Source organism: Chiloscyllium plagiosum, chromosome 9 (assembly GCF_004010195.1).
Source record: "Chiloscyllium plagiosum isolate BGI_BamShark_2017 chromosome 9, ASM401019v2, whole genome shotgun sequence".
Classification (NCBI taxonomy): domain Eukaryota; kingdom Metazoa; phylum Chordata; class Chondrichthyes; order Orectolobiformes; family Hemiscylliidae; genus Chiloscyllium; species Chiloscyllium plagiosum.
In genome coordinates, this window is record NC_057718.1 from 85,116,209 (window position 1) to 85,143,556 (window position 27,348).

At 39.3% G+C, this 27,348-nt stretch overlaps 1 protein-coding gene across 1 annotated transcript in view; it reads right to left on the minus strand.

Annotated features, from left to right (window-relative positions):
- The window catches only part of pygb (phosphorylase, glycogen; brain), a 101,714-nt gene that overhangs the window by 23,156 nt on the left and 51,210 nt on the right, over positions 1-27,348 (minus strand). The window contains exons 7-11 of the mRNA XM_043696427.1: positions 20,824-20,906; positions 19,091-19,234; positions 15,053-15,145; positions 13,217-13,363; positions 241-404 (exon numbers count right to left, since the gene is read on the minus strand). Coding sequence (XP_043552362.1) covers positions 241-404; positions 13,217-13,363; positions 15,053-15,145; positions 19,091-19,234; positions 20,824-20,906 — 631 coding nt within the window. The remainder of the gene's footprint in view (positions 1-240; positions 405-13,216; positions 13,364-15,052; positions 15,146-19,090; positions 19,235-20,823; positions 20,907-27,348) is intronic.

The following is a 27,348-nucleotide window of genomic DNA, read 5'->3' on the forward strand; positions in this document are numbered from 1 at the left end:
ATGATCGAGTAAGCTTGCAGGGCTGAATGATCGATTCCTGTTCCTCTCTGTCAAGAGACCTATAGCAGCCGTCAAGGCTAAACGAGCAGAGTTGTGAGCACCTGCTGAACCTCAATCAGCAGAAACGTTGTCCATCTGGAATCTCTCTAGTTAAATGAACATTGAATTTCTGTGCACAAAGTTAAATTTTTCTTCACAGAAAAGACAACTATTTTATCTGTTGTTACTGCCACCACTTACACTGTACTTTTCACGATTTCTGAATGAATTTGTGCAACTCCGTTAACAGCATGTGATCCAACAACACTCAGGTGTGCCATGTTAATCCTCTTGGGATCTCCCTCTTCAATCAGAGACATACGTGCCAGGCGGTCAACGTCACCAGGATACAATGCAGCAATGTTCTGCAACAAAAAGTGAATGCTTGGATGACCTTAACTAGTAGATAATATAACAAGGTTCTTTTAGTCCTTTGACCTAATGAAACAGCTGGGTAGATGTACTGAGGAACATTCAAATAGCAAAGCATAAGACAATCCTAAAAACAATCCTAAAGCAAACCCCCTAAGCAGATAGTTACCAAAGATTTATTCTTAAAGGTTTTGCTTACTTCTTCATTTTTCTCTACAAACTTAGAAAAAACAAATAGGCCAAATCTGAAGATTCACTTCAGCAAGACAACTAGGATTGATAAATGTGAATTGATTTTGATCTTGTTAATAATTGGGTGCAAGTTTTGCTAGAATGAAATGTTTTTAGCTTTGTGTAAAAAGTTGTGAACAGTTACATTTCAAAGGGATAAACCATATTTTAAATCTGGCACATTTCCAACAAAATAAAATGTCCCAAATACAAAGTTTTGTGTGAAATCTGGATATAATCTATTTTTTTTTTAAAGAGGAGAGGAATCCTGTGGTTCTAGATTGGTGTTCAGGCTGTAGGAGCAGAAAATCTACAAGCAGCACTTTTGTTACATACCCTGGAGTAAGTCTTCAACTTAATTGCATGACTAGGAATTTCAACCAGATCATCGCTCTATCGACATTGAAGGGGAAAAAATGTACATGCCTTTTTTGTGCCTTTCTTATGGTAAGTTTCAAGGCACAAAGTAGGTAGAGTCATAGTCATTGTTATAAAATAAGAAAACACAAAGCCAAACTATTAGTGATTTGGTGGTGAAAAAAATTCAGTTGCGTGTAAGAGCACTTTTGAATTGTTCACCAAATCCTATAAACAGCAATGTAACAATGACTAGATCATTTATTAGTGATGTTTTCGAAGGATACAGGCGGTCCACAGCACATTAGATAACTGTGAGAAGATTTTAAAGTGGTCTCCACAGATAAGGTACAGAACTCAGTTTGCTGAATAGACTTACCCATCTCTCTCAAGAATAAAAATTAAAATGAATACAAAAATTGGCAAATAAAAGCAATTCACCTCTCCCTCAGGGGTGTTCACTGAAAGGAATCTGCTCTTTACAGTAAATCAATAGTACAAAGCAGCCTAGGGACATCTGATACCATATTCTGGAGGAGTGGAATGGAAACTGATCCCCTGAACAGGGGTGAATTTCAATTTCAATGCCTTTATATGGGTGGGTTCTGATGGTAGTCAGGAAAGAAATGAGTGTGGGGTACACGGAGTAAATATTCTTGTACCTCCTGGTCTTCAAGGTGCGCTGTAACACCACTTGCCTTCTTTCCATGGTTATCCTCATCTCGCTCCATCTGCCAAGTTTGCCAAGACCACAGTAAAACTGAAGCAGGTTACTTAAAGGCTGTGGCCTTCATTAACAGACTAAAAGTGGGTCAGACATTTATCCCTTATCCCAACTGAGTAAAACCTGGAAATTGGTGGTTTGGAGCTGCCATCCAGATTTATTTCTATTTTTTGGCCATTTATACGCCACATCATGCCCAATCCAACAGCTCAATTGTATTACAACTGTCCCTAAAGGATGGCTCTCTCACCATGTACTGACCATGGGCTTTCCCACTTATCTTTTCTGGAAATAGGCTTCTTTAGGCTTATATGAAACATAATAGTAGTTAAAGCTGTAGAACAGAGGGAGAGTGTTGTTATTAAATACATTAGGAGCCAGCTGCTTACTCAGTTCTAGAATCTAAAGCTTTCTGAATTTCTTAAAAGGAATATTGATTTTGCACTTTTAGAGACTCAGTACTACCTTTGTTCGAGCACATATAGTCTATACCTCAGCTCTTCTAAAACTATATTGCCTATATTTAATCCTGTACAAACATCATTGCCTCACTGATTTACTTGGTCTATTTGTTCCCCAATTCCTCACATAAAATTCTCATCCTCATGTTCGAATCATATTATGCTCTCTGAGACCCCATCCCAACATATCTTTCTTCTCCAACCTTGGTAAATTCTGGAGTGAAGGGAACAAGAATGCACAAGATACTTCATTACAGGAACACAGTACTTGCTGTGCTAACAGGCTGGGGAGTATTGCACTGAGTGAGGGAGGGGTGAAGCTGTGAAAGAATTCAAATGCAAGAATAAAAATTTTAAAATGTGAGATACTGGGGACAGATAGCCAATGTAGGTCAGTAAGCACAAGGTGGCTGGTTAGTTAGCAGGAGATAAGATGGGATAGGACTAAGGCTCTCAACAGTCAGATGTTCATAGGATCCACCAAAATAATAAAAATAATCTGCAGAACAGGGGATTCTGCAATCTACCTATGTCTCACTCTTATTCTTTCCAGATTTTTCAATTCAGCCAAAGGCTATTAATATGGCCTCACCATTCATGCATGCATAAAGGTAGTTCACTGCTTCAACACCTCAAAATACCATCACCTAAACCTCAATCTGTTCCCAACTCTCAAGAGTCAAGCCTCACCTTGCTAACTGTGCTCCATCTCGAAGTTCTGACCTTGTGTTTTCAACAAGAATCACATTGAGAAACACATGGGGGTGGCATGGTGGCTCAATGGTTAGCACTGCTGCCTCACAACACCAGGGTCCCAGGTTCGATTCTAACCTCGGGCAACTGTCTGTGTGGAGTTTGCACATTCTCCCAGTGTCTGTGTGGGTTTCCTCCGGGTGCTCCGGTTTCCTCCCACAGTCCAAAGATGTGCAGGTTAGATGAATTGGCCATGCTAAATTGCCCATAGTGTTAGGTGCATTAGTCAGGGGTAAATGTAGGGGAATGAGTCTGGGTGGGTTGCTCTTCGGAGGGTCGGTGTGGACTTGTTGGGCCGAAGGGCCTGTTTCCACACTGTAGGGAATCTAACATAATCTACATACAGAACAAGTGAAGTGAGCTTTTGGGAGAGTGCATACTGCTGCCACATTATTTTATCTCAATATTTTTACAATTATACAGCTCTTCTTGGAGTCTTTCTTCCTTGCCTGGTTAATGCTCTGCAACTAAAAAGCTGAAAAAAGTAGATTTTTTTATTTAGATCTTTTCATTTAGGTCTTTCATCTCAAAAGTCTTCAGGCAAAAACTACATTCAATAACCTGTTCTGAAAAAAAAATCTGCTCAGATTTTGAAAAATTTCACCACCTGCAGATGAGACAACCAACTACATTCTCAATAAAATTACCCACAACCTTCTTGGAAAAGAAATTAATTCATTCTATCCCGTCAAGTTAACGGATACTTTAAGAAATTCCAAGAACTAGATCTGCATCATCTTCAAAAACTAAACAGTTCTTTCTTGGGCCATAACCCATCCATACCAAGTTTTGCTGAAATCTATCCATTAGTTATGGAGATATATAGTTTAGAGAAAATTAGACTAACTAGGGCTTGTTTACTCTCATTCAGTGGCAGGGGTCTAAGAAACATATGGATATTCTTAATGTTATAGCGGATTTGTACTTTTGCTATTTTTGACTTAAATGAGAGTGAAAGCAACTAAAACAAAAACAGGAGATGCTGGAGAAACTAGGTGTTTTAAATTCAGTGATCCTTCATCAAAACATTTGGATTCAAAACATTAGCTGTTTTTTCTCTCCAAAGATGCTACCAGAACTGCTGAGTTTCTCCAACACTTTATGCTTTGTTTCCAATTTCCAGTATCTGCAATTCTTTGTTTTAGTTTTAGTGAAACTAACTGAACTAAGGCCGACACATGCACCCGAATTAAAAGCAGACAGATTCTGCAACAGTTGATTACCCATTTTAACAGATTAACAATCCTAGAAAGATGATGAAAATTTCTCACTTTATCGAGCCCACATACTTTTCCATTTCATGTCAGAGTAATATTTCTGACTCAAAAAAACATAGAACTGTTAAAATTGGTGAAAACTGGAATTACAGGCACAACATCAAATTCAAATGAAATCTCACCAAGATTTCTTTCACTCAATGTGCCAGCAGCACAAAGAGCAGTCATTTATTTACAGTTAATTAGCACTATTGCATTTATTAGATCAATTCCCTCACGTGGTCAGACACTTCAGCTTTGAAGCATCAAATTATGCCGTCAATACATGTAAAGAATTGACAAATACTTCAAAAAGAATGCTTCAGGATTATATGCCCTTGAGTATAGAGGATTTAGAGGTGGTTTATTTAAGATCCTTAATAATAACTGAATGATTTAGGAACATAGGAATGGGAATAGGCCACTCATCCCATTGGGACTACTATCCTATTCAATATGGTCATGGCTAATCAAGTATCTTTTACCCACCCCATATCCTTATAATCTTCTACAGCTCCGTGATAGCAAATTCCAAAGACTCACAACACACAGAGTAAACATATTTCTCTAAATCTCAGACCAAAGTTGCAAAGCCCCTATTCTTAAACTGTTCTCGTCCTGAAGTAGAGGAAACCTGTGATTTGCCTCTATAACAAGACTTAGCTGTCCTTTTAAGCATTTTGTGTTTCAAAGCGATCCCTTTCAACCTTCAAACCTCTCGTGAATACAGGTTCAATTTGCCCAAGCTCTCTTTATAAAACAGTTCTGCCATTTCAGGAACACGTCTAGTGAACCTTTGATGCACTCCATCTCTGGCAAATAATATTTTCCTTAGATAAAGAAACCAAAGCTGCACACAGCATTCCAGGTGCAATTCCCAACCAAGCTCTTATACAATTAGAGGAAGGCTTCACTACTCCTGTACTTAAATCCTATTGAAATAAAGACTAACATTCTATTAGCCTTCTCATACCTTGCTGCATCTGCATGTTAGCCTTCAGTGACTTTATTGTCAAGAATAAGTAGATCTTTTCATACATCGACACTTTCCAATGTCTTACAACTTAAGAAATACCCTGCACATTTATCTTTTCTATCAAAATTGATCTCACATTTTTCCTCATATGGTATTCCATCTGTCATGTTCCTGCCATTCTCTATGCCAGTCCTAAATCCTCCAAAAAGATATTTTACATCCTCCTCACAACACATTCATACATAGCTTTATACCATCAAATTTGTAAGGATTACACTTGGTCCTCATCTCCAAATGTTGTGAACAGTTAGGATCCAAGTACCAAATTCTGTGGTAATGTCAGCCTGTCAATACAATAGTCTATTTAGTTGTACTCGGTTTTCTGTCTGGTAGCCAATCATTAATCCACACCAGAGTCGAGAATTTGGTGCTGGAAAAGCACAAGTCAGGCAGCATCCAATGAGCAGGAGAATTGACGTTTCAGGCAAAAGCCCTTCATCAGGAATTAATCCATACCCGTACATTACCTCCTATTCCCATGAGCTTTAATTTTTCTAACCAGACTTCTGTGAGGGTTTTATGAAAAATCTTCTGAAAATCCGGGTATACTACATCCATTAGTTCTCCTTTACCAATTTCATCAGTAACATCTTCAAAAAAACTCAAACATTTTCAACAATTTCCCATTCACAAATCTATGCTGACTTTGCCCAGTCAGATCATTATCAATCAGGTCTTTATTTATCTTATCCTTTAGCATGTCGCCTATTACTGAGTCAAGTCTAATAGGTTGGTGGTCCCGTTTTCTCTCTTCTTAAACAGTGGGGTGACATTCGCTATTTTTAATTCACAGAAATCATTCTAGAACCTGTAGAGTTCTGGAAGATAATTACCAATGGATTAACTATCTCTATATCCACACCCTTCAACTCTCTGAATTGTAGATCATCATCAGGTTTGGGAGAATTTGGATCTTCATGACCCATTGATTTCTCCAGTTCGATATTTTTACTAATGCTAATTGCCTTCACTTCCCCATTCTCCCAATCCATTAGGATTTCTAGTTCTGAAAGATTTCTGGTATCTTCCTTTGTGAAAACAGACAAAAAGTAATAATTTAGCTTCTCTGCCATTCCTCATTATAAATTCTCATGACTCTGTAATAAATCCAGATTCATTTTAGCCAAAGAATTCCTTCTGACATATCTATAGAAGCTTTTACAATCAGATTTGTTGTTTACTCAAATTTATGTTCCATTCTCCCTTTCCTGATCAGTTTCTTGGTCCTCATCTGTTGTATTCTATCAACTGCCAAATTCTCAGAATTAGTTATTTCTTTAAATTTATAGTCCTTCTTGTTTAATCTTCTACAATCCTAAAGTTCTTTGTTAACCACAGTTGATTAACTTTTTTTTATTTTTGACCTTGAAAAAACGTATAGTTGGTCCAAGTGTAATGGATCTTTAAAGATTATCTGTTGCCTGTATGCGGGCATGCCTTTTAATGTATCATCCTAATCTACCTCAGCCAATATGTACCTCATGTCCCATATTCAAATTAACACCCTTGCCTCAGAATGAACTACCTCAGTTTCAAACATAACAGAATTCTATCATATTGCAGTCACTCATCCCTAAAAAGTTTTTTACAACAAGATTGTTAATTAGCCTTGGTCATTACATAATACTTCATCAAAAATAAATGCCCTCTAGTTGGCTCCTCACCATACTGCTCTAGAAAACCATCCCTGACACCCTCCAGAAATTAGCCTTCCACAGCTTTAATGTTCAATTGGTTTATCCAGTCTATTTGCAGATTGAAGTCATCCATGGTAACTCTCTTAGCCACGATACATCCTCCTCTCATTTTTGATCAATACTATGCCTCACATTAACATACCTCTTCAATGGCTTTAAAAAAGAACTCCCAACAAATGGCTTCCACCCCTGCTGTTCCTTAGTTTCACACAAGCAGATTCCACACATTGCTCTTCCGATTTGAGACCTTTCCTTACTAACGTGTTGCTCCATCCTATGTTATCAATGCAACTGCACCATCTTGGGTCTAGATTAGAGTGGTGATGGAAAAGCACAGCAGTTCAGGCAGCATCCGAGGAGCAATTACCTAACTGCACCATCTTGTCCACTCTTCTTGTTTCCTTTTTGTCTGTCCTTCCTAAATTCAAACATCCTTGAATATTCAGCTCCCAATCCCAGTCACCATGCAGTCATGTTTATGTAATGGCAATTAAGTTTACTCATGTATCCTCAATAGTGTCTTTAGGCCATCTATCTTGTTACAAATACTGCAAGTATTCAGGTATAGTGCCCTTAACTCTTTTTGTCATCATTCTGCTTTTGAAGCAAACTCAATATGCTGCTTTGTTCCTGGTCTTCTAGCCTCCATGGCAATTTTTCAGCTTCCTGTTACCAGCTTTATTTTCTTCCCATTTGGATTACTTCTCAAGTTCTCATTACCTTGACAAGTTAGTTTAACAGTTTAATTTAATGGAGTGTATAAAGATGAACTATTTCCTCTCGTTCTCTCTCTAGTGGGAGAAGATGAGGCATAGCTTTAAAATTAGGGCTAGGTCTTTCAGTAATTATGTTAGTGAAATAACTCCACAAAGGCCAGTATCCCGTCACCAAGTGCTCAGTACCTTACACAGATTCAACTAACTCAAAGCTGGCCCCTAGAATGAACAGTACTCCTGACACTCTGTTTACATCTGTCAGCCAGGCTCCCAGGTTAACAGCCCCAATCAGGGGAATTATATTCAATGAGTCCACCTGGCTGACATTGTTCCAATCACAACAGTTAGGAAGAACTTTCTCAAATATAGATTTACAGATAAATTACTGAGACAGATGTACAAAAATCACTGATAGGTGCAAGATCTATACAGTCACAACAATGGGAGACTTTACTATCTCAGTATTGAATATGGCAATGATTTTACTGAGGGGGGGTCACACCTCAGAAATATGATCATAGCATCAGTGGTTATGGAAAGGGACAAGGTGTATTTTAAAACTAACAAAAGTGACAGGAGGAAATCCATAACTACCAACAAACGGGAGGAGAGTTAAAAGCCAAATACAACCAATGCTGAAGTTCTGAAATAAAAACAGAAATGATACCTGGTAGCAGTGGTGGAAAAAGAAGCATAATTAACATCAAGTACTAAGAAGAAGTCACATGTCCTTTAATTCTACTTCTTTTCCGATTGGTGCCAAAAGGACTGAAAGATGCAGGTTTAATGCTCTGGTGGTGTTTTTTTAAAAAAAACTGACAATCTCTTGGTCTACATAAGGACAGCCCAATCTATATCTGACATGGGTAAATGGTGCTTTGGCTCCAGTGAGTGAGTTTTTTTTTTGCTGAGGCAACAGAGGATGAGGTCAGTGCAGTTATGTCGAAATGAAAGACTTCTAAAGTAACACTTAATAGGCCTTTTCTTTCGCCAAACTGATGCCCATGGATAAGAAATATACACAACAAGAATACAAATTTGCCCAAGGGACAGATAGCAAACTGCTGTGGTGAATGACTTTTCTTCAGTCTACAATGGGAGTCCCGTGATGCTGTACCAGGACAACCATTTTTGATATACATGAATGACTTGGGTCTTTGGGTTACATATTACAATTCCAAAATTCCTGACAACATTAAACTTGTAAGGATAGCAAACATTAAGGAAGATTAGTAATGGGTTGGTGGAACAGATGGATACATAACAGATGAAATTCAACCCAGGTGATACATTTTGGAAGGAAGAATGGAAAGACACAATTGAAAGAGACTTGTAATGTGCAGTGGCAGTGCATATTGAGCCAGGAGACTCACATTCACATTCTACCTGCTCCAGAGAGGCATCATAACACATCTGAAGAGATTGTTTGAAAATGGCTAGACTGTGCCTCCTTAAAATGAAAAATGGTCAAAAACTGAATTGAGGAGGCTTCTGTGGTGCAGAGGTCGTATCCGTACCCCTGGACCAAAAGACCTGGGTTCAATTCCCACCTACATCTCTGAACAGGTTGAAAAAATAGGTTGATAAAAAAAAGGAAAAAAAAGACAATACAGACTACATGGCATCATTTTAAAAGGGATACTTCTGCACAAACCTTGCAAGTTGGTAGGACAGGATTGCAAAACAGTTAAGTTCATGGAATCCTGTGTTTTATGAATAGAAGCATAGAGGAGAAAAGCAGGAAAGTTATGCTAAAACAACATCGGCTCAAATGTAGAGAGTCCAATTCTTGGTTTCATACTTTAGGAAGAGCGTAAGACATTAGAGAAGGTACAGAATGATAGTTCTAGCTGCCAAGGCAAATGAATGTTGAATTTTTAGAAGGAAACATTCAGCAGGAGTGATTAATTGATTTAAGGACCTCAAATGTGAAACAAAAAGTGAAACAACAAAATTTATTTTGTGCAAAGTTTTGTAAACCTATTTTTTTCCCCCTTAAAATAGAGAACAAGGATTGTTCTTCCTCCGATGTACATACAGTGGGGACACCAGGAATTTTCAAATTCTGCTCGTCGCAGATAAAATGAATATGTCCATGTCCCATAACTTTAAAAAAATTAAACAAAAAATGTTGGGTAAAATTGTTCCCTATTGCCTTCTCCATGGCAACACCTCAACCACAGTGGATTTGCCAACATATCAAAACCCCTTCCCGGCGGTTTTGATACTTCCCTATTTTGTGATGATACTATGGCTTTAAGAGGTGTATTTTGTCCTTTTTAAAAAGAGATATTTTAAGGTAGAGGCATGGAGCTGTCTATTGAAAGCCAATAAAGCAAACAGCTTGTGAGGCCTTTTTTTTTTTTTAAACCTGGAACAATAGGAGCAGCCTAAATGGGTGTGGAGAAAGTGAGGACTGCAGATGCTGGCGATCAGAGCTGAAAAATGTGTTGCTGGAAAAGCGCAGCAGGTCAGGCAGCATCAAAGGAGCAGGAGAATCGATGTTTCGGGCATACGCTTAAGAAGGGCTTATGCCAGAAACGGTCGATTCTCCTCCTCGTTTGATGCTGCCTGACCTGCTGCGCTTTTCCAGCAACACATCTTTCAGCCTAAATGGGTATAGCAAGCTCCCTCAGGAGCAGTACTTTTAGTTTATCAGTAATTTTTGCTGGGGTCTTGAAGCTGGGTGGAAGCTGCAGTACATCGCTCCCTCTGAGTTTTCTCTGGATGTTTTCCTCCTGGACTGGAGAATATCTTGTGAGACAATCTATTTTTCTGAACTTACCTTTGTCAAAGGATGAGATGTTACCATATTGGAGTAGTTACTGTTTGGCAGTTAAGTAATCTATTATTCTCTTAAGTTTTTCAATAGAGGCAAGTTATTCAGATTCCTCCTTTCTTTTGATGTATTTGAACTATAGTGTATGAATAAAATGTATTTTTCTTCAAATCCAGTAGCTTAATCAATCAAATTGCATCCGGAATGCAACACCTTACACTTAATGGACCAGGCCAGACCCCCAAAATATTTTAAGAAGGTAGCCTTCTTATTTCAAAAGCAGATGTGAAGTGGGTATTCAAGGTGTGATGTAACTGGTCAAACCACTCAGTTTTAAGCAGAACAGAATTTATTTAAACACTACAGTTGAAACACAAACAAAATAAAGTGGAATTTAGAATAACTTAACTATTGGAAAGCCTAGGCAAAAGTGAGGACTGCAGATGCTGGAGATTAGAGTCAAGATTAGAGTGGTGTTGAAGCTGGTTATCATCCCTGATGAAGGGCTTTTGCCCAAAATGTCGATTTTCCTGCTCCTTGGATACTGCCTGACCTACTGTGCTTTTCCAACACCACTCTATTGTATTGGAAAACTTAATTGACCCGATACAGTGACTATTTCTAATTAACTATTCCAATACGGTAACATCCCATAAACACATCCTTTGGCAAAAAGGTAAATTCAAGCACCTCCTTCAGAGAGAGATTTCACAGAAAGTCAAAGGAATCCTTTACTTAAGTTTGCCACTCTTGGACTCCAACATCTTGTGACTGCTCCAGCTAACAACCAACTAGAAAAACTGAATTAGGAGAATGGCCACACCCTTTCCATTGTTAAACTAGACTCTTCGGTACCTCTGCCTTTACGACCTCTCTTCAAAACAAAAAAAAAGGACAAAATAATTCTCAATGTGTCAGTATTATCACAATTTACCTTTAAAATAAGAAAAAGTTAGGATCTGGACTATCTTTGTATTATATGGAGGGGTTTAGTCTGATCCATAACAATTTGAAATTTGATACTCTTGGACTTTGCCTGATGAATGTAACATGAAAAGCTTCAACAGTACAAATTTTCAAAGACTATAAATAATGAGTATTTTATTTTTGATAAGCACCAGAATTGGCACATGCAATGCTGATCAGCCAGAACACTGCAACTGACTGGGTTATGTTTAAAAGAGTCACACTTCCAATCCAGTATTGTTTTCGTCTTTTATGGCACTAGTTGCTGCATGGTTAAGTTTAAAAACCATTGAGGAATGCTAGTGAATGCATTCCTTTGAATACTAGTGAACGCTGGGTGAATGGATCAGGTGGGTAAGTGGACAAGATGGTAGGTGGTAGTGGTTCTAGTGTTTCACTGTCATGGGCATAAGTGGGTTTGATTAGTTGAATAATCGGATTGATGGCTAGGGAGGGAGTCAGTGCAGGGGTAGTTGGGCGGTTGCCGGTGAAGTTGCAAAGGTAGTAAGATGGTCAGTGGGTTACTAGATGGTCAGGGTTAGTTAGGTTGGGTTGCATGATTGAGGGGGACATGGCTGTAGGGTAGATCGGTGACAAGGGAGTCGAATAATTAAGTACTCAAGTTAACTCAAGGTTAGCCAGTCAGGTCAGGGCTGATCAGTTGTGTAGTTACCTAGATGTAGACTAGGTTTTAATTTGTCCAACACTTCCTTGTAACTTCCCAGGTATATACTATGGAACTGCTTAAAATCTCCAATGCTAGCTCAGAGCTGGAGACCTCCACAATGGAACCCGAGAACAGAGGAACTGAGTACCATAAATTTAAGTTCCCACATGAGTGCACGTCAGGACTTCTGTATGGTCCTAACATGCATCTTCAATCATACCTCTGATGATCCAAAGACCTGATCTGCCCAACGATTTTTTAAGTTCAAAGATTCAAGGCACATATGGAGCAAAGGCATTAGTTGAGGTAGAGATCAGTCATAATCTAACTAAATGTAGGCAGGCAGGAGGCTGGAAGAACACAGCAAGCCAGGCAGCATTAGGTGGTGCAGAAGTTGACGTTCCAGGACGGGGGTGGGGGGAGTTACAGATAAAGGAGGCGGGAGCAGGGTGATGAAGAGGAGATAGCTGAAGACAAGTAGAGGGTACGACTTGGCTGGGAGGGCTGTAGGGTGCCCAGGCGGAAGATAAGGAACAACACCTTATCTTTTGTCTGGGCACCCTATTGCCTGGAGGACTCAACATTGAGTTCTCCAATTTCAATTAACCTCCCTTCACAGTCCCTCTCCCTCCCTTCCACTGCTCCTTGCCACCAAACAGATTCATTCCCCCACCGACTAATCAGCATACCCTCTACCTGTCAAGACCGCTATGCTATTCATTTGATCATGGGCTTTAAATTCACTTTCCCAACGGTTCCCACACATCTCAAGACACCAAAATGTCTGCCTGTTTCAGCCTTAAAAATATTCAATAAAGTCATATTCATAACCCTTCTGTGGTAGAAAATTTCAAGGCTTGTAACCTTTGAGTTAAGAAATTTCTACTTAGCTCTGAATGATCATACCTTTATCATAAGACTTGCCTTGGTTCGATTCCCTAGCTATTGCAAGTAACCCCTCAGTGTTGACCTTTTCAATGCCTTCAGAATCTCACATTGTTTTAATGAATTCACCTTCTTTTCCTCCAAATTGCGGAAAATATGGCTCCATTTACTTTGTTTCTCATCATAGCATAACCCTCTCATTTTAGGCAATGGAAAACTGAAGAAAGCAAGGTAAAGTGAGGAACAGCATGCAAAATTGTCCAAAAATATTTCTTACGTCCAAATGTTTCTGGTTGATTTCATAGATTATTTGCAGGTGTCTCGGCAGAAGACTTTCAAACATCTGAACTGGCCAGCGTTCTAGAGCCTCAGGTAGCACTGTGTGGTTGGTATAAGCACAGGTCCGTTTTGTTATATCCCAAGCCTTTTAAGAAACAGCCAAGAAAAAAAAACAGCACAAGATTCACTTGAGACACAATAACAGTACGAGAGTAATTTGTGACACAATATGTGACAAATACAAATGTTTTGGTGATTCAGGTAACTGTAGTTCTACGGTTCCCAAAGTTGACCACCACTAGGCTTTTTAAATCATTATGTCTAGGCCTGTTGTGGTCTAATTGATAATGATTGCTTGCTATGATTAGTCAAACAACCAGGATGGTAGAAGGCAAACCAATTGGACTATATGGGCTTTGGTCTTTGTTCACATTCAATGGTCTCATTTTAAATGGTACTTTAGGCAATCATTTAAATAGACCCCCGAACCAAGTAATCCAACTAAAAGTGAGTATTAATCGCATCTCAGAATTAGTTGGAAGCCATTAGCAGTTGATCACAAATGACAATGTGATACTGCCTCTGCAGTTAAGTTGCATTATTTTAGAATCATTAATCGGGGTGTGTGCCTTACTTGTGTTAAGCAGCTGGTTTGAGGCCAGTGAAACCCACTTGGTTAACTAATGTTCTTTAGAGAAGGAAACCTGCTGTTCCTACGTACAGCAATGTGACTGACTTTTAACTGTCCACTCAAACAGCCTAGCAAGTCACTCAGTTGTACTAAACCATCACTCAACATGGACAGCAGCAGTTTAACATGAAAGATCACCATTTTTCAGGATAACAAGAAATGAACTATAAATGGCAACCTGTTCTGTAATCCTTGGGCCTGCAGAATGAACAAAAATTTGGAGAGAAATTTTGTAGATTAAAGACAGCCAACACTCAAACATGGGTTTAAATCTAAAATGTTTTCCTGATACATAGTACTGGATTGTTTTGTTTCCTCCTGTCTCAATTCAAATTGTTCCTGATGGACAATATGATACTGTGCTTCCTCAGTGTGCTGTTGACCTTTGCCCTCCTTGAACAAAAATAGATAAAACTGTTTGAAATTGTTATTTATGGCAGTTAAATTTTCAATTTCAGATTAATTTAAGCCTTCTGCTTTGAATGGCTGTTTTAAATTATTCAGTCTAAGCATGTCGGCAGACTGGCAAGGCCAGTATTTTCTGGTCACTCTTAGTGGACTTGATGAAGCTTTATAGTTTGGAATGGCTTGCTAGGGCACTTCAAAGGTCGTACCACATCGGTATGGATTTGGAATTACACGTAGTAGACCAGGTAGAATGCAGGTTTCATTCCACAAAGAACACTTATGACCTAACTGTGCTATACTGACCAAATACCAGCTGCTTAAGGCAAAGGCATAACAGAGTAAACCTCCCTGCTGTGGATGCAGGCAAAGCAGAAGGGCATCTGCCATAACAGACTGTGCAAAAGATATCCGGTGATAGACCAGGGCAGTCAGACTCGGTCCGAGAAGAAACCATTCACTTATATAAACTAAGTTTTGCTTTTAAGATTCCTATATAAATATAAAAGATCCTATGGAATGAACAGTCAACATTTCAAATCTGAATTAATCCTAGGAGTCATTATCTCGATGACGAAACTGGCTTTGGTTATCTGGTCTAATATATCTTTATGTGGCTCAGTGCCCTCTTTCAAATTTTGACAGATAATATTCATGTCAAGAATCTTTTGAGTGTTGTACCATATTAAAGGAATTTATTTGAAAATGATAAATGGAATTGACTGGTCAAACCCATACCTTTTCCCAATCAAGCTTCTCGACATCTACTAGAATTCTCATCAGTTCAGGAATGGCAAGGGCAGGGTGGGTGTCATTGAGCTGAATGGCAACCTGTGAACAAAGGAACATCAACCTTAATACATCAAAAAGATTATCAGGCTTACTGAAAAATTGGGAAGAGTACAGAGACTGAGTAACAGCAACACATAGGTCATTAAAGCAACTTTCCAAGCTTGACTCCAGTTCTGTTCATAAACTGGACAACAGGATAAGAGTATTCATTCTTGCGATCGTAAGTTGAAAGCTTTATTTCCTCCACTTGTACGCAGGGAATTTTGTTATTAATCTGTGGCACAGTGGTAGGTAGCACTTGCCCCTCAGAGTCTAGAGGCTATGGTTTCAAGATCTAAATCAGAGACATGAGAATCACCTGTGCTCACACACACTGAATTAGGAAGTGTAGTGATCAATTTTGCCAAGACGAATGAGGAGAGGGGATTCAAAAAAGGTACAACTCCAGCGGGGGTGCAGAAGTAGAAGGACCTATGGATATATGTGCACCAACTATTGAAGGTGTTCAGACAGATTCAGAAAGTTGTTAATAAAATATACAAGATCCTGGGCTTTATATGTATAAACAGTAAAGTATAGGAGTTGGGGAGTCATGTTGAGGTTGTACAGGACATTGGTGAGGCCTCTTCTGGAATACTGTGTCCAGTTCTAATTGTCCTGTTATGGATAGGATATTATTAAACTAGAAAGGGTTCAGAAAAGACTTACTTGGATGATGCCAGGTATGAAAGCTTTAACTTACGAAGAAAGGCTGGATAGGTTGGGACTCTTCTTTTCCACTGGTGTGCAGGAGCTTGAGAGGTGACTTTAGAGGTTTATAAAATCACCAGGGATATAGATAGGGTCAATGTATTTGTCTTTTCCCTAGGATGGGGATTTCAAAACTAGAGGGCATATTTTTAAGATGAGAGGAGACAGATTTAAATAGAAAAGGGAGGCCAATTTTTTTTAAAACACAGAGGGTGGTTTGTGTGTAGAATGACCCTCCTGAGGAAGTGTTGGATGAGGGTAGCTACAACATTTCAAAAAAAGACACTTTGCTAAGTACATGAATAGGAAAGGAGTGGCGGGATGGGGACCAAGAACAGGCAATTGGGACTAGTTAAGTTTGAGATTATGATCGGCATAAACTGGTTGGACCAAAGGGTCTGTTTCCGTGCTATGTAAGGAAATTAGGATAAACACAAACATTAGCTCAGCCTCCCAGCTTCAGGAAGAATGTGAAGGCATTAAAGATTCACGAGAATGGTTCCATGGATAGAGACTGTCAGTCACATGGTTAAATTGAAGCTGGAACAGTTTTCCTTGGAGGAAAGATTAAAAGGAGAGTTGACAGAAATACCAAAAATCACAAGATGTCTGGACAAAGTAGATACAAGGAGAAAGTGAGGACTGCAGATGCTGGAGATCAGAGTTGAGAGTGTGGTGCTGGAAAAGCACAGCAAGTAAGGCAGCATCAGGAATCCCGATGAAGGGCTCATGCCCAAAACGTCGATTCTCCTGCTCCTCAGATGCTGCCCGACCTGCTGTGCTTTTCCAGCACCACACTCTTGACAAAGTGGATATAAGCAAAAGAAACTAGAAGTATTGAGAACCAGAGGGTACCAAGTTAGGATGATAAGCAAAAGTAGTTTTGATGAGACTAAGAACAATTTTTCCATGTGGGGAATGTTTAGGATATGGAATGCTTTGCTGGTGTGTGTTGGTGATAGATTAAATCATAGCTTTCTAAAGAAAATCAGATAAGTCTCTGAAGAGAGCAAATGTGGAGGGCTGCAAGGAAAAGGTAGAGGAGTTAAGCTCAGTTGTTCTTGCAGCACACACAAAATAAGTTGAATGATCTCCTTCTGGACTGTAAGTATTCGGTGATTCAATGATTCTATACTCTTGCTGCCAAATGCAGATGCATTTCTCAGAACTTTCAGTAATTTAATCTGCTGTTTCTGCTTGGCACAGCAAACTGCCCCATTAGCATTCTGAATTCATTGATTACAGTTTTGAAACAATTGCTTATTTAGGCAATCAGTTTGTCATGCTAAGTCATCACTACACCAGTGCAGCATTTTTTTTTCCCATATCAGACATAAAATCTAATCCACTGACTGAGATGTTGTAAAACAAGAGACAATGAAAGAAACAGGCACCGATAAGAGAGAGAGAAAAGGGAGAAAGACTAGAAATAGAAAAACAAGTCGATTATACAGCCCCTTGAGTCTGTTCCACAATTCAAACCAGATCCTGGCTGTTCTCCTACCTGCAGGTCATTTTCCCCAATATGAATGGATAGCTTTTCATCGCTAGAAATTTATCAGCCTATCAACCTACAAAACAGATAGCCTGAGGCTTTAAGCCATAATAGCACTGTTAGCCATTTAGACCCTTAAGTCCAACTCCTCAGCTACACAAGTTCACTTCCTCAAGGACCTAACCAATTTTATTTTGAACACACTGACTACTGCTGCTGCACAATATTCTTATATAGTGTGTTCCAGGTCCTTACTATTTACTGCATAAAAATTAACTTCCTCACATTTCTTGTCCAAAACCTGAAATCAGACAAGGAAACAGATTTTCTACTTCTTGTAAACCTCTCAATCTTGTAAAGCCCTATTGAACCTCCCCTCAAAACCCTTTGCTCTTTCTCCAATCTAGCTTCGTAACAAAATCCCTCATCCCTGGAATCATTCTAGTAAATCTCCAAGGCCCTCACATCCTTCCTATAGTACACTGACTCGAACTGAGTCGTAATACTCTAGCTTTGCCTCATCAAAGCTTTATAAAGGGTTCAGTATAACTACCCTGTTTTTGCACTTGCCAAGTTGATAACCTTGAAGAGAAAAGTCACAATTTGTTTTACAAACAATACGTTATTTAAATTTTAAATTGGTCTTTGTCAGACTAAAACATTACCACTGCCAATCAAAAAGATGGAAGTTGCCTACAATGTTTGGAAAGTTCCAGTCAGCAGTTAACAAGTGAAATCTCATATCCCTACAATGTACGAAGCTTACAGTCAACAAACCTAAAAAGAACAGTCAACGAAAGGACTCCCATTCCTGATTAAGGGCTTTTGCCCGAATCATCGATTTTCCTGGTCCTCAGATGCTGCCTGACCTGCTGTGCTTTTCCAGCACCTCTCTAATTTAGAAAGGACTCCCCAGCAGAGTCTACTAATCAAGAGCTATCAAAACTCATTAAGCCTGAAAACTGACTCAATAGCTAACCATCTATCTTATAGAAGGAAGATGATTTTGACTAGGTTTCCCCATTAACTAAAGTGGCTCATGCAGGAAACTTATTGCATGACCAAAACTCCTCTGGTCTTTGAAAAGCTCTAATTAAATGTTCCTTAAGTCAATCCAGTCTCTAGTAAGAATCAATCTGCTGTTAACATTGAGTCAATATAAAGAGAACGCAATGTGTAACACCATAACCAGACTTCAGGCTTAACTAAGCCTGTCTCAATCCAAGTAAACCTCCTTGAAATGCAGTTGTGAAAGACATTTTGTATTTAACTGAAAAGTGGACCATACTGCTGCATCTTACTCAACTTCGAAGGGAATTCTGAAGCTTCTACCTTGGAAAATAAACCCATCTCAATCTGAGCTCTCATGGAAAAGAACCTCCTTCATTGGATTTCCAAAGAATTCCTCTACTGTTCACCTTATTGGAAATACCTAGCTGATAGGTGAAAGATCTCATTGAAGATTACTCATTACCTGTTAGTCTTTGGTTAGATTTTACTCTGGCTTGATTCACTCATCTTTTTTAAAGTAATCTTCTTCCAATTTGGAAATTTTACTTGCTGTTCTTAATTATGAATTTCTACCTTCCAATAAGTACATGATTCCTCTTACTCAAATGCTCCCCCATTGGTCCATCTGATTCACCTCAATCCTCAACAACAGATCCAGCAATGTCTCCTTCCTATTTGGATTATACTCCAATTAAATTCTGCTAAGTAATCATCCTTGGGCAACTCACCTTGTCTGGGAAAGTTTCAAATGAAGTGCGGACTGGATCCCGACAACCAAACTTTGAAGATTTGAAGCGACGGATTATGTCCTGGAGCGAGGCGGCTACCACAAAATATTCTTGCTTTAAACGGAGCTCTTTACCTTCAAAGAACTAAATTGTTGATTGTTTAAAAGAGTCATAACTTTGTCACAAAATCAATAAAAACATTAGGCAAATGCACCTCAACAACTATTTAGTCTTACCATATCGCATGGACCCAACCATTGTGGGTGTGAGTTGCTTAAAGGGTGTGAGTGACACTGCAGCAGCTTCACATTTTACTTGGTAATCATTTCAGAAAGGAAATGACCTTGGGTCTATCTAACCCCTTTACCTAGGCAATTCCTTTGGCGAATTTCTAGTAAGCTTGAATCTCACTCACTCACAAGAAAATATCCAGCTACTTCTTGATACTTTTTGTTCCATCTCAGATAGTAGCAATTTGTTCCAAACACTTAACACACAATACCCTTTTGGTTAAGACTAAATTTCCTCCTGCATTTTGTTGTTCCTAGTTTATAAATATGCCCCCAATTCTGAAATTATGTACACAACAGAAAAGCTCACTTGACTCCAAGCCTTTCAAAATATTAAACTTTTCTGACATTCACTCTCAGAATTTTCTTTACACAAAAAGAGGATTCTTCCCTGTGAGATTCAAATCCTAAAATTGCTTCAAGCTCACTTCTACTTATCCCGTCTTTTGAGTTCAGGATTTTAAAACCAGAATTCAAGCTCTAACTCTCTCCACATCACCAATTCAGATACATGGTTATAAGTCCAATAATACACTACTGTGATCCATGATAACAGACCTGAGGTCACATCCATTTTAACTACTTACCTCAAGTGCCAAAGCCAAACTTTCCAACATGGCCACCAGAGAAGATCAGCATGTGCTCTTTTTACACAAGGAGTGGCCATTACTAAATGTCCACTCAGTTACTTAGAATTAAATAAAGTGCAAGGCAAACACATTATTCATCCTAACTATTCTATGTTTTGGTCTATGCACAACATGATATCCCTTCGGCTCTCCTTCAGTTAACCCTACCAGCATATTCTCCTATTCCTTCCTCTTTAAACATGCTTAGCTAGCTTCCCCTTAAATGCAATAGTGCTGCTCACCCCAACTACGAGGTGGTGGGAGGGATCCAACACTGGAATCCCAACTGCTGACAGCAGAATATCAAATAGACTAATTAATATGCCAGCTGAAAGTTGATTGCCCCCATGAACACCAAAGCTCATAACCCTCCTGCTGGTGCTTCCAAGCCACCTCCTGACTACACTCAGCTATCTCCAAAACTTAGCAGTTATCCTCGTTGAAGGACACAGAACATACAGGCAGCAACAGCCATTGTTCTCAATAGTACTGCCAGTATTGGAAAGCTGATGGCGTCTGATTAGCTGGCAGCTCCTAGGTGTGGGATTTCTATCATCGTTGGTATTGAATCACATATGAGTCCCAATATTGTCCAGTTAAGTTCCTGACTACACGTAAATAATGTCAGGCCTCCCAGACAGCATTGATAGCAGGTTCCAGCTCCCACTGGTTCACTCTCAGTGTGGAAAACACCTGTTACAGGAAGCTAATTTTTCCCATTGTCTAGAGGAAATGAAGTTGGGGGTACAGTAAAGTTTGAAATGGAACTGTTACAAGAAGCAGCTTTATAAAAGGTTGTGGACGGTGTGCTTACATTGTCATTGGGGTACAGCACTCGAGATATATTCTCTGCCAGGTTTCGATCTAACACAGCCTGGATGTAGTCACCAACATTAACTATTAAAACAAAACACACAAGTTCATCATTTAAAATCAGTTGATCATAATTTCATTACAGAAAAAGCAAAACTCACAAATGCTACTACCTTATCTTCTGACTATGGCGATAATGGCCAAGGTATAAGCTCTCCTTCCTTGGAAGTGGAAAATTACGGATTCAGGTCCCATCGCAGAGACTGAAGCTGTTCATATATACTTCCAATTTACTACTGAGGAGTTGGAGGTGCTACTCTTCAGATGAGATGTTAAGCTATCATGCCAGCAACATTTTTATTTCCTTTTATCAGGTTATGGTACTAAAGCAACTCTTTCATTGCCTGTTGTAATTATACCAACGAAAATACTTTTGTAGAAAATTGCAATGAGGTAAAATTTCACATCAAAATACTAAATGAGAAAAATGAAATAATTTATATTTATAGGACACCTTTTAAAAAAAAGTGATAATTTTGACTTGCATTACCTCAGGGCTTCTCAAAGCACTTACAACTAATTTATTTTCACATCATTGCTGTGATATTGCGGACAAAGTGGCTGGGAATTTGCACACAGCCAGGTATTTAAGTCAACTAAAGTCAATGGGAATCGGGTGGCAGGATTAGGGAACAGCGGATGAATTAAGATATTAAGATTCCAGTCAAGTATAAAAAAAGAATCATATTAGATATAGACAACTGGGATCAAATGAATCTCAAACAACATAAAGAGTGTAGGGGTATTCTTAAGAGGGAATCGAGAAGCAAAGAGGGTATGTGAAATAGCCTTTGCAGGCAAGTTTAAGGATAATCCAAAGAGATTCTACAAGTACATTAAGAGCAAATGATTAATTAGAGTGAGTAGAGCATCTTAAAAGGACAACATGGTCATCTTTGTATTGAACCTCAGAAGATGAGAGAGATAGTAAATGAATATTTTGCATCAGTTTTTACGGTGGAGAAAGAAACTGAAGCTACAGAACTCAGTGAAATAAATTTTGATGGCTTGAAAACAGTTTACATTAGTCATAGATAGAATCCCTACAGTGTAGAAACAGACCATTAGGCCCAACAAGTCCACACCGACCCATTCCTCTACAGTATTACTCTACATTTACTCCAGACTAATGCACCTAACTGACATAACCCTGAGCATAACGGGCTATTTAGCATGGCCAATCCACCCAAACTTTACATCCTTGGATTGAGAGGAGGGAGCGCCAAAGTCTTAGAAAACAAAGATGGATAAATCTCGGAGATGCATCCTAGACTATTCCAGAAACTTAGGGAGAAAATTGTAGGATCCCTAGCTGAAATATCGATATCATCCGTAACCACTGGTGAAATGCTGGAGGATTGGAGGGTGGCCAGGGTGGTGCCTGTTGATATTAGGATGAAGCAGTGTACTGTACCTTTACGAGAGAGTGAAAGCTGGCAAGCACATGTCAGGCATAAAGTGAACTGGACAATTTGAAGATGTAACGTTTGGGCTGTAACTTAGATAATGAATTGTTTTCACAGCAGTTAGAATTTAACCAGTTTAAATTATGCCCCAAAATACTAAAACCCAATTGAATTTGAATTTTACTGTTTTGACAACATTGAACCAATGAAATGATCTGATGTTTTGGGGTATAAAAAGTAGGCATTTTGGATAGTTAGCCAGAGAAACAGCACCTTCTGCCATAGTCAGACAGACTGCCTGAAATCTCTCTCTCAAAAAAAAGATACCTTTTCATATGAAAAATCTGTGCAGCAGAAGACTAAAGATGACCCAAGGAGATCTACAAACAGAGGATTGACACTGCTGTCTGTTTTTTTTTGAAAATTGATTTAGTGTAAATTTAATAGGGGCTTTGTCAGATCAGTATATTGTTATAGTGTGGGAGGTAGATAACAAAATCTTTAAGACAGAGGAGGCTTGGTGTTGTAAACAGTTGTGGTTTAATGTTCACTTTTAAAGTTAAAGAATAAAATTGTTTTTTTTCTTTAAATAGTGGAATTGGGGTAGTTCTCGGTCACACATACTTTAACAAAGTATGAGGTGATGTGAGCTTTTCTGTATTTGGCTTAGTTAGCAGAAGGGTTTACCCCGTGTCATAACACTAAGAAAGGCTGCAAGGAGAAGCCTGGGAACTACAGTGCTGTGAGATAGACATCGGTGGTAGTTTGATTGTTGGAGGTGATTCAGAAAGATAGGATTTACATGCATCTGGGGAGGCAAGGAATTATTAGGGATAGTCAGCATGGTTTTCTGTGAGGGAAATCATAGCTTGCAAACTTGATTGACTTTGAGAAAATTAAAAAGATTGATGAGAGCAGAGCAGTTGATGTTGTTTACTTGGACTTCAGTAAAGCCTTTGATAAGATTTCACATGGTAGGTTAATTCGAAGTTAGATCACATGGGATTCAGGGTGAGCTTGCTAACTGAATATAAAATCAACTTGACAGTAGGAGACAGAGGGTTGTGATGGAGGGTTGTTTTGGACTGGTAGTATTCCACAGAGATTAATACTGGGTCCACTTTTCTTTATCATTTTATATAAATGATTTGGATGCGGATATAAGAGGCATGGTTAGCAAGTTTGCAGAGGTCACGAGAAGTGGTGGTATAGTGGACAGTGAAGATGGTTATCCAGGATTACAAAGAGATTGTGATCAATTGGGTCAATGGGCAGATAGGAGTTTAATTTGCATAAATCTAAGTATTGTATTTTGGTAAAATAAACAAAGGCAGGACTTATACAATGAATGGTAGGGGCCTGAGTAGTGTTGGAGAACAGAAACACCGAAGGGTGATAATTCTTTGAAATTGCATCGCAGATAGACGGGGTGGTCAAGGAAGCATTTAGCTCACTTGCCTTCATTGCTCAGACCTTTGAGCATAGGAGTTGGGACGTCATGAAGAGGTTTTACAGGATGTTGGTGAGGCTTCCTTTGGAATACTGTGTGCAGTTCTGGCCACCATTGTCATAGAAGGATATTATTAAACTGCAGAGGGTTCAGAAAAGATTTACCAGGTTGTTGCTGAGGATGGAGGGTTTGAGTTATAGGAAGAGGCTGGATAAACTGGCACTTTTTATACTGGAGTGTGGGCGGTTGACCTTAGAGAAGTTTATAAAATCAAGGTAAGGTGAATGGCAAAAGTCTTTTTCCTAAGGTGGGGGAGTTCAAAACTTACACAATTTTAAAGGTGAGAGAAGAAAAAAATTTACAAAGGGCATGAGAGACAACTTCTTAAACACAAAGCATGGTTAGTACATGCAGTGAATTGCCAGAGGAAGCTGTAGACAGGTACAGTTACAACATTTAAAACGGATTGGTTAAGTACATGAATAAGAAAGGCTTGGAGGGGTATGGGCCAAGGTGGGTCTAGTTTAGTTCGGAACATGGTCGGTGTGGACTAGGTGTTTCCATGCTGTACGACTCTATAACCGGCTGGAATCCTACAGAGGAGGAAGAAAGATAGCTGTGATTGTTCAAAATTATAGGAATTCCTCAGAATAGTGTCTAAGCATTTTCAGCTACTTCATCAAATGACCTGTCCTCCATAAAAGGTCAGAAGTGGAGATATCAGTTACCTTTTGCAACTGTTCAGGTACTGAAGTCTACATCAATAGCCAGCAAGATCAAGGCAACTTTCAGGTTGGAGTGATAAGTGGCAAGTAATATTTGTGCTCAAGTAGTGCCAAGCGATATCCACCTCCATATTCCCTTGACCTTCAACAATATCACTGTAATTGAATTCCCAGCTGTCAACGTGCTGTGGGTTATTATTTACCAGAAACTTAACCAGACAGCCATATAAATATTATGACAACAAGACCAGTTTAGAAGTTGGGAATTTAACTGAGTGACTCACCACCTGACTTCCCAATGCTTGTCCATCATCTTCAAAAGTAGATGCCAGGAACATGATAGATTTGGACCCTAACCATCAACTCAAAATATTCACTTCATTCATTCAGACCCAAAATGGCAGCAGTCTGTACCATTTACAAGATGCGCTGCAGCAACCCATGCAGGTTGCTTCCACAGTAATTTGCAAATCCGTGAACTCTACCATGTAGAAGGACAAGGGCACCAGACACCAGTGAACAACACCATCTGCAAGTTCCCCTCCAAGTCAGTATTCTAACAGGATCATAATGCTGATCCTTCATTTTCACTAAGTTATGTCTTGGAACTTCCCAACAGCACAGTGCACCTACACCTCTCATGCCCTTTTAAAATTTTTCTCCTCTCACCTATGATAGTTTAAAATGGCAGCTTGCTATAATCTCTCTCAAGGTCAGTTAAGGATGGCCATCACCTACATCCCATGAAAGAAATGATCCTGAAAACAAATATGACAATAACCACCTTGATCTTGGCATCTGTCCTGATTGCAGTGGAGAGATAAATATTGGGAAGGATGGCGAGGATCCTCCCAATCTTTTCTTTGATCAAACATTTCACTTCTTTCGATCAGTAACACTGTTTCAGCACTGCTGCTCCTGTTCCTGCCAGGTTGCAGGTCAGCTTCAGAGAACTGACAATGGCCACCCTCTCCCATGAAAATCTTAAGACAAAAGACAAGCTCTTAACAAGTTCCCTAACACCTTCAACAGGTCCAATGAGATGGAGGACCACTTTTTCCACTCACTCCATGCCCTCATTTCTGTCCTTGAGAAAGTCAGAGATGAAGGTAGCAGCCAGATACATAAGCCACTGATGCCTTTTTTTTAAAGGAATCATTCTGCCAACGTCCTGTCCCACTGCTGTGTTAGTGGCCCAGGCCTCATTACTACAAGTCCAGTTTTTCAACTGAAGTATTATCATACCAAACTAGGATGTAATACTTCAAAAGTTTGTGAGAAGATTTATAGCTCGGGTGCTCATTGCTGTGGTTCTGTTCGCCGAGCTGGAAGTTTTTGTTGCAAACGTTTCGGCCTCTGTCTAGGTGACATCCTCAGTGCTTGGGAGCCTCCTGTGAAGCGCTTCTGTGGTGTTTCCTCCAGCATTTATAGTGGCCTGTCCCTGCCGCTTCCGGTTGTCAGTTTCAGCTGTCCGCTGTAGTGGCCGGTATATTGGGTCCAGGTCGATGTGTTTGTTGATGGAGTTTGTGGATGAGTGCCATGCTTCTAGGAATCCCCTGGCTGTTCTTTGTTTGGCTTGCACTATAATGGTAGTGTTGTCCCAGTCAAACAGCTGAAACTGACAACCGGAAGCGGCAGGGACAGGCCACTATAAATGCCGGGGGAAACACCACAGAAGCGCTTCACAGGAGGCTCCCAAGCACTGAGGATGTCACCTAGACAGGGGACGAAACGTTTGCAACAAAAACTTCCAGCTCGGCGAACAGAACCACAGTAGGATGTAATACGTCACAAAAAGAAACATATGCCAGCCTGCAACCTTCAATATCACAAATATTTCACTTCACAAATTGTAGTCGGACCAGTTAATATTGTTTATTATATACCCATCGTATACCAGGTCATAAATAATCCCTCATCTCTCTTTGCAGAGCCCTTTTTTACCATTTAATCAACGGGCTACAATTTGGAGTGGATGTAGAATCTTATTGGAGAGTCCAAGTTTGAGACAGAGTTATAATATCACACTCTTTTTCAAACTGTAACCCTATTGTTTAATGAGGAATTAGAAATTCCAATAGGATAATATTGTTTTTACCGTCAGACAATTCATCAATGTCGCCTGAAGCTTATTTTGCTAAAGGGTTGGCTGGATTGTATCTTCAATAACTAAACTAATAATGATTTTCTTACAAAAATAAAAATGACAACTCAATTAGAGTGGTAGTTGGAGCATGAAAAAAAAGTGAAGTCCTAGAAACTGATTCAGCCACTTATTTGTCTGATATTGCAAAGTCCTGCTTTAATTTATTATAAGAGTCCAGAGAACAAGAAACTAGCAAGAGGAGGATGACTGGGGGAGACACACAGTGGAACTAATTGGAAGCAGGACTGATTTCAACCACCTGCAAAATGAAAAGCCCATTTGTGCAAACTTCTTTGATCTTGTGAAATTTACTGCACCCTACCAAAGTTCAAGACGACAGTTTCAGAAATAAGAAATCAAATTATTTGTATAATTGCATCCAATAGAGGTGTGATGGTATCCCTGGTAGTGATACTATGGGACACTGTTCACATGTTGTGAAATTTACTGCACCCTACCAAAGTTCAAGACGACAGTTTCAGAAATAAGAAATCAAATTATTTGTATAATTGCATCCAATAGAGGTTGTTATGAGATACATGCAAGGGAAGAGCTTTTGCAGCACATTGGTAGTGTCCCTACATATAGGTTAGAAGGCCCGAGTTCAAGTCCCATCTGTAGAAGGTGTGTTAAAATAGTCTGAACAGGTTCATTATAAAAAATACCAGTACATGAGGTACTAAAGAATTGTGCTGGGGTCACAAATGTGCTCCTAGCTGCTCTAGCTACAGTATTTTTG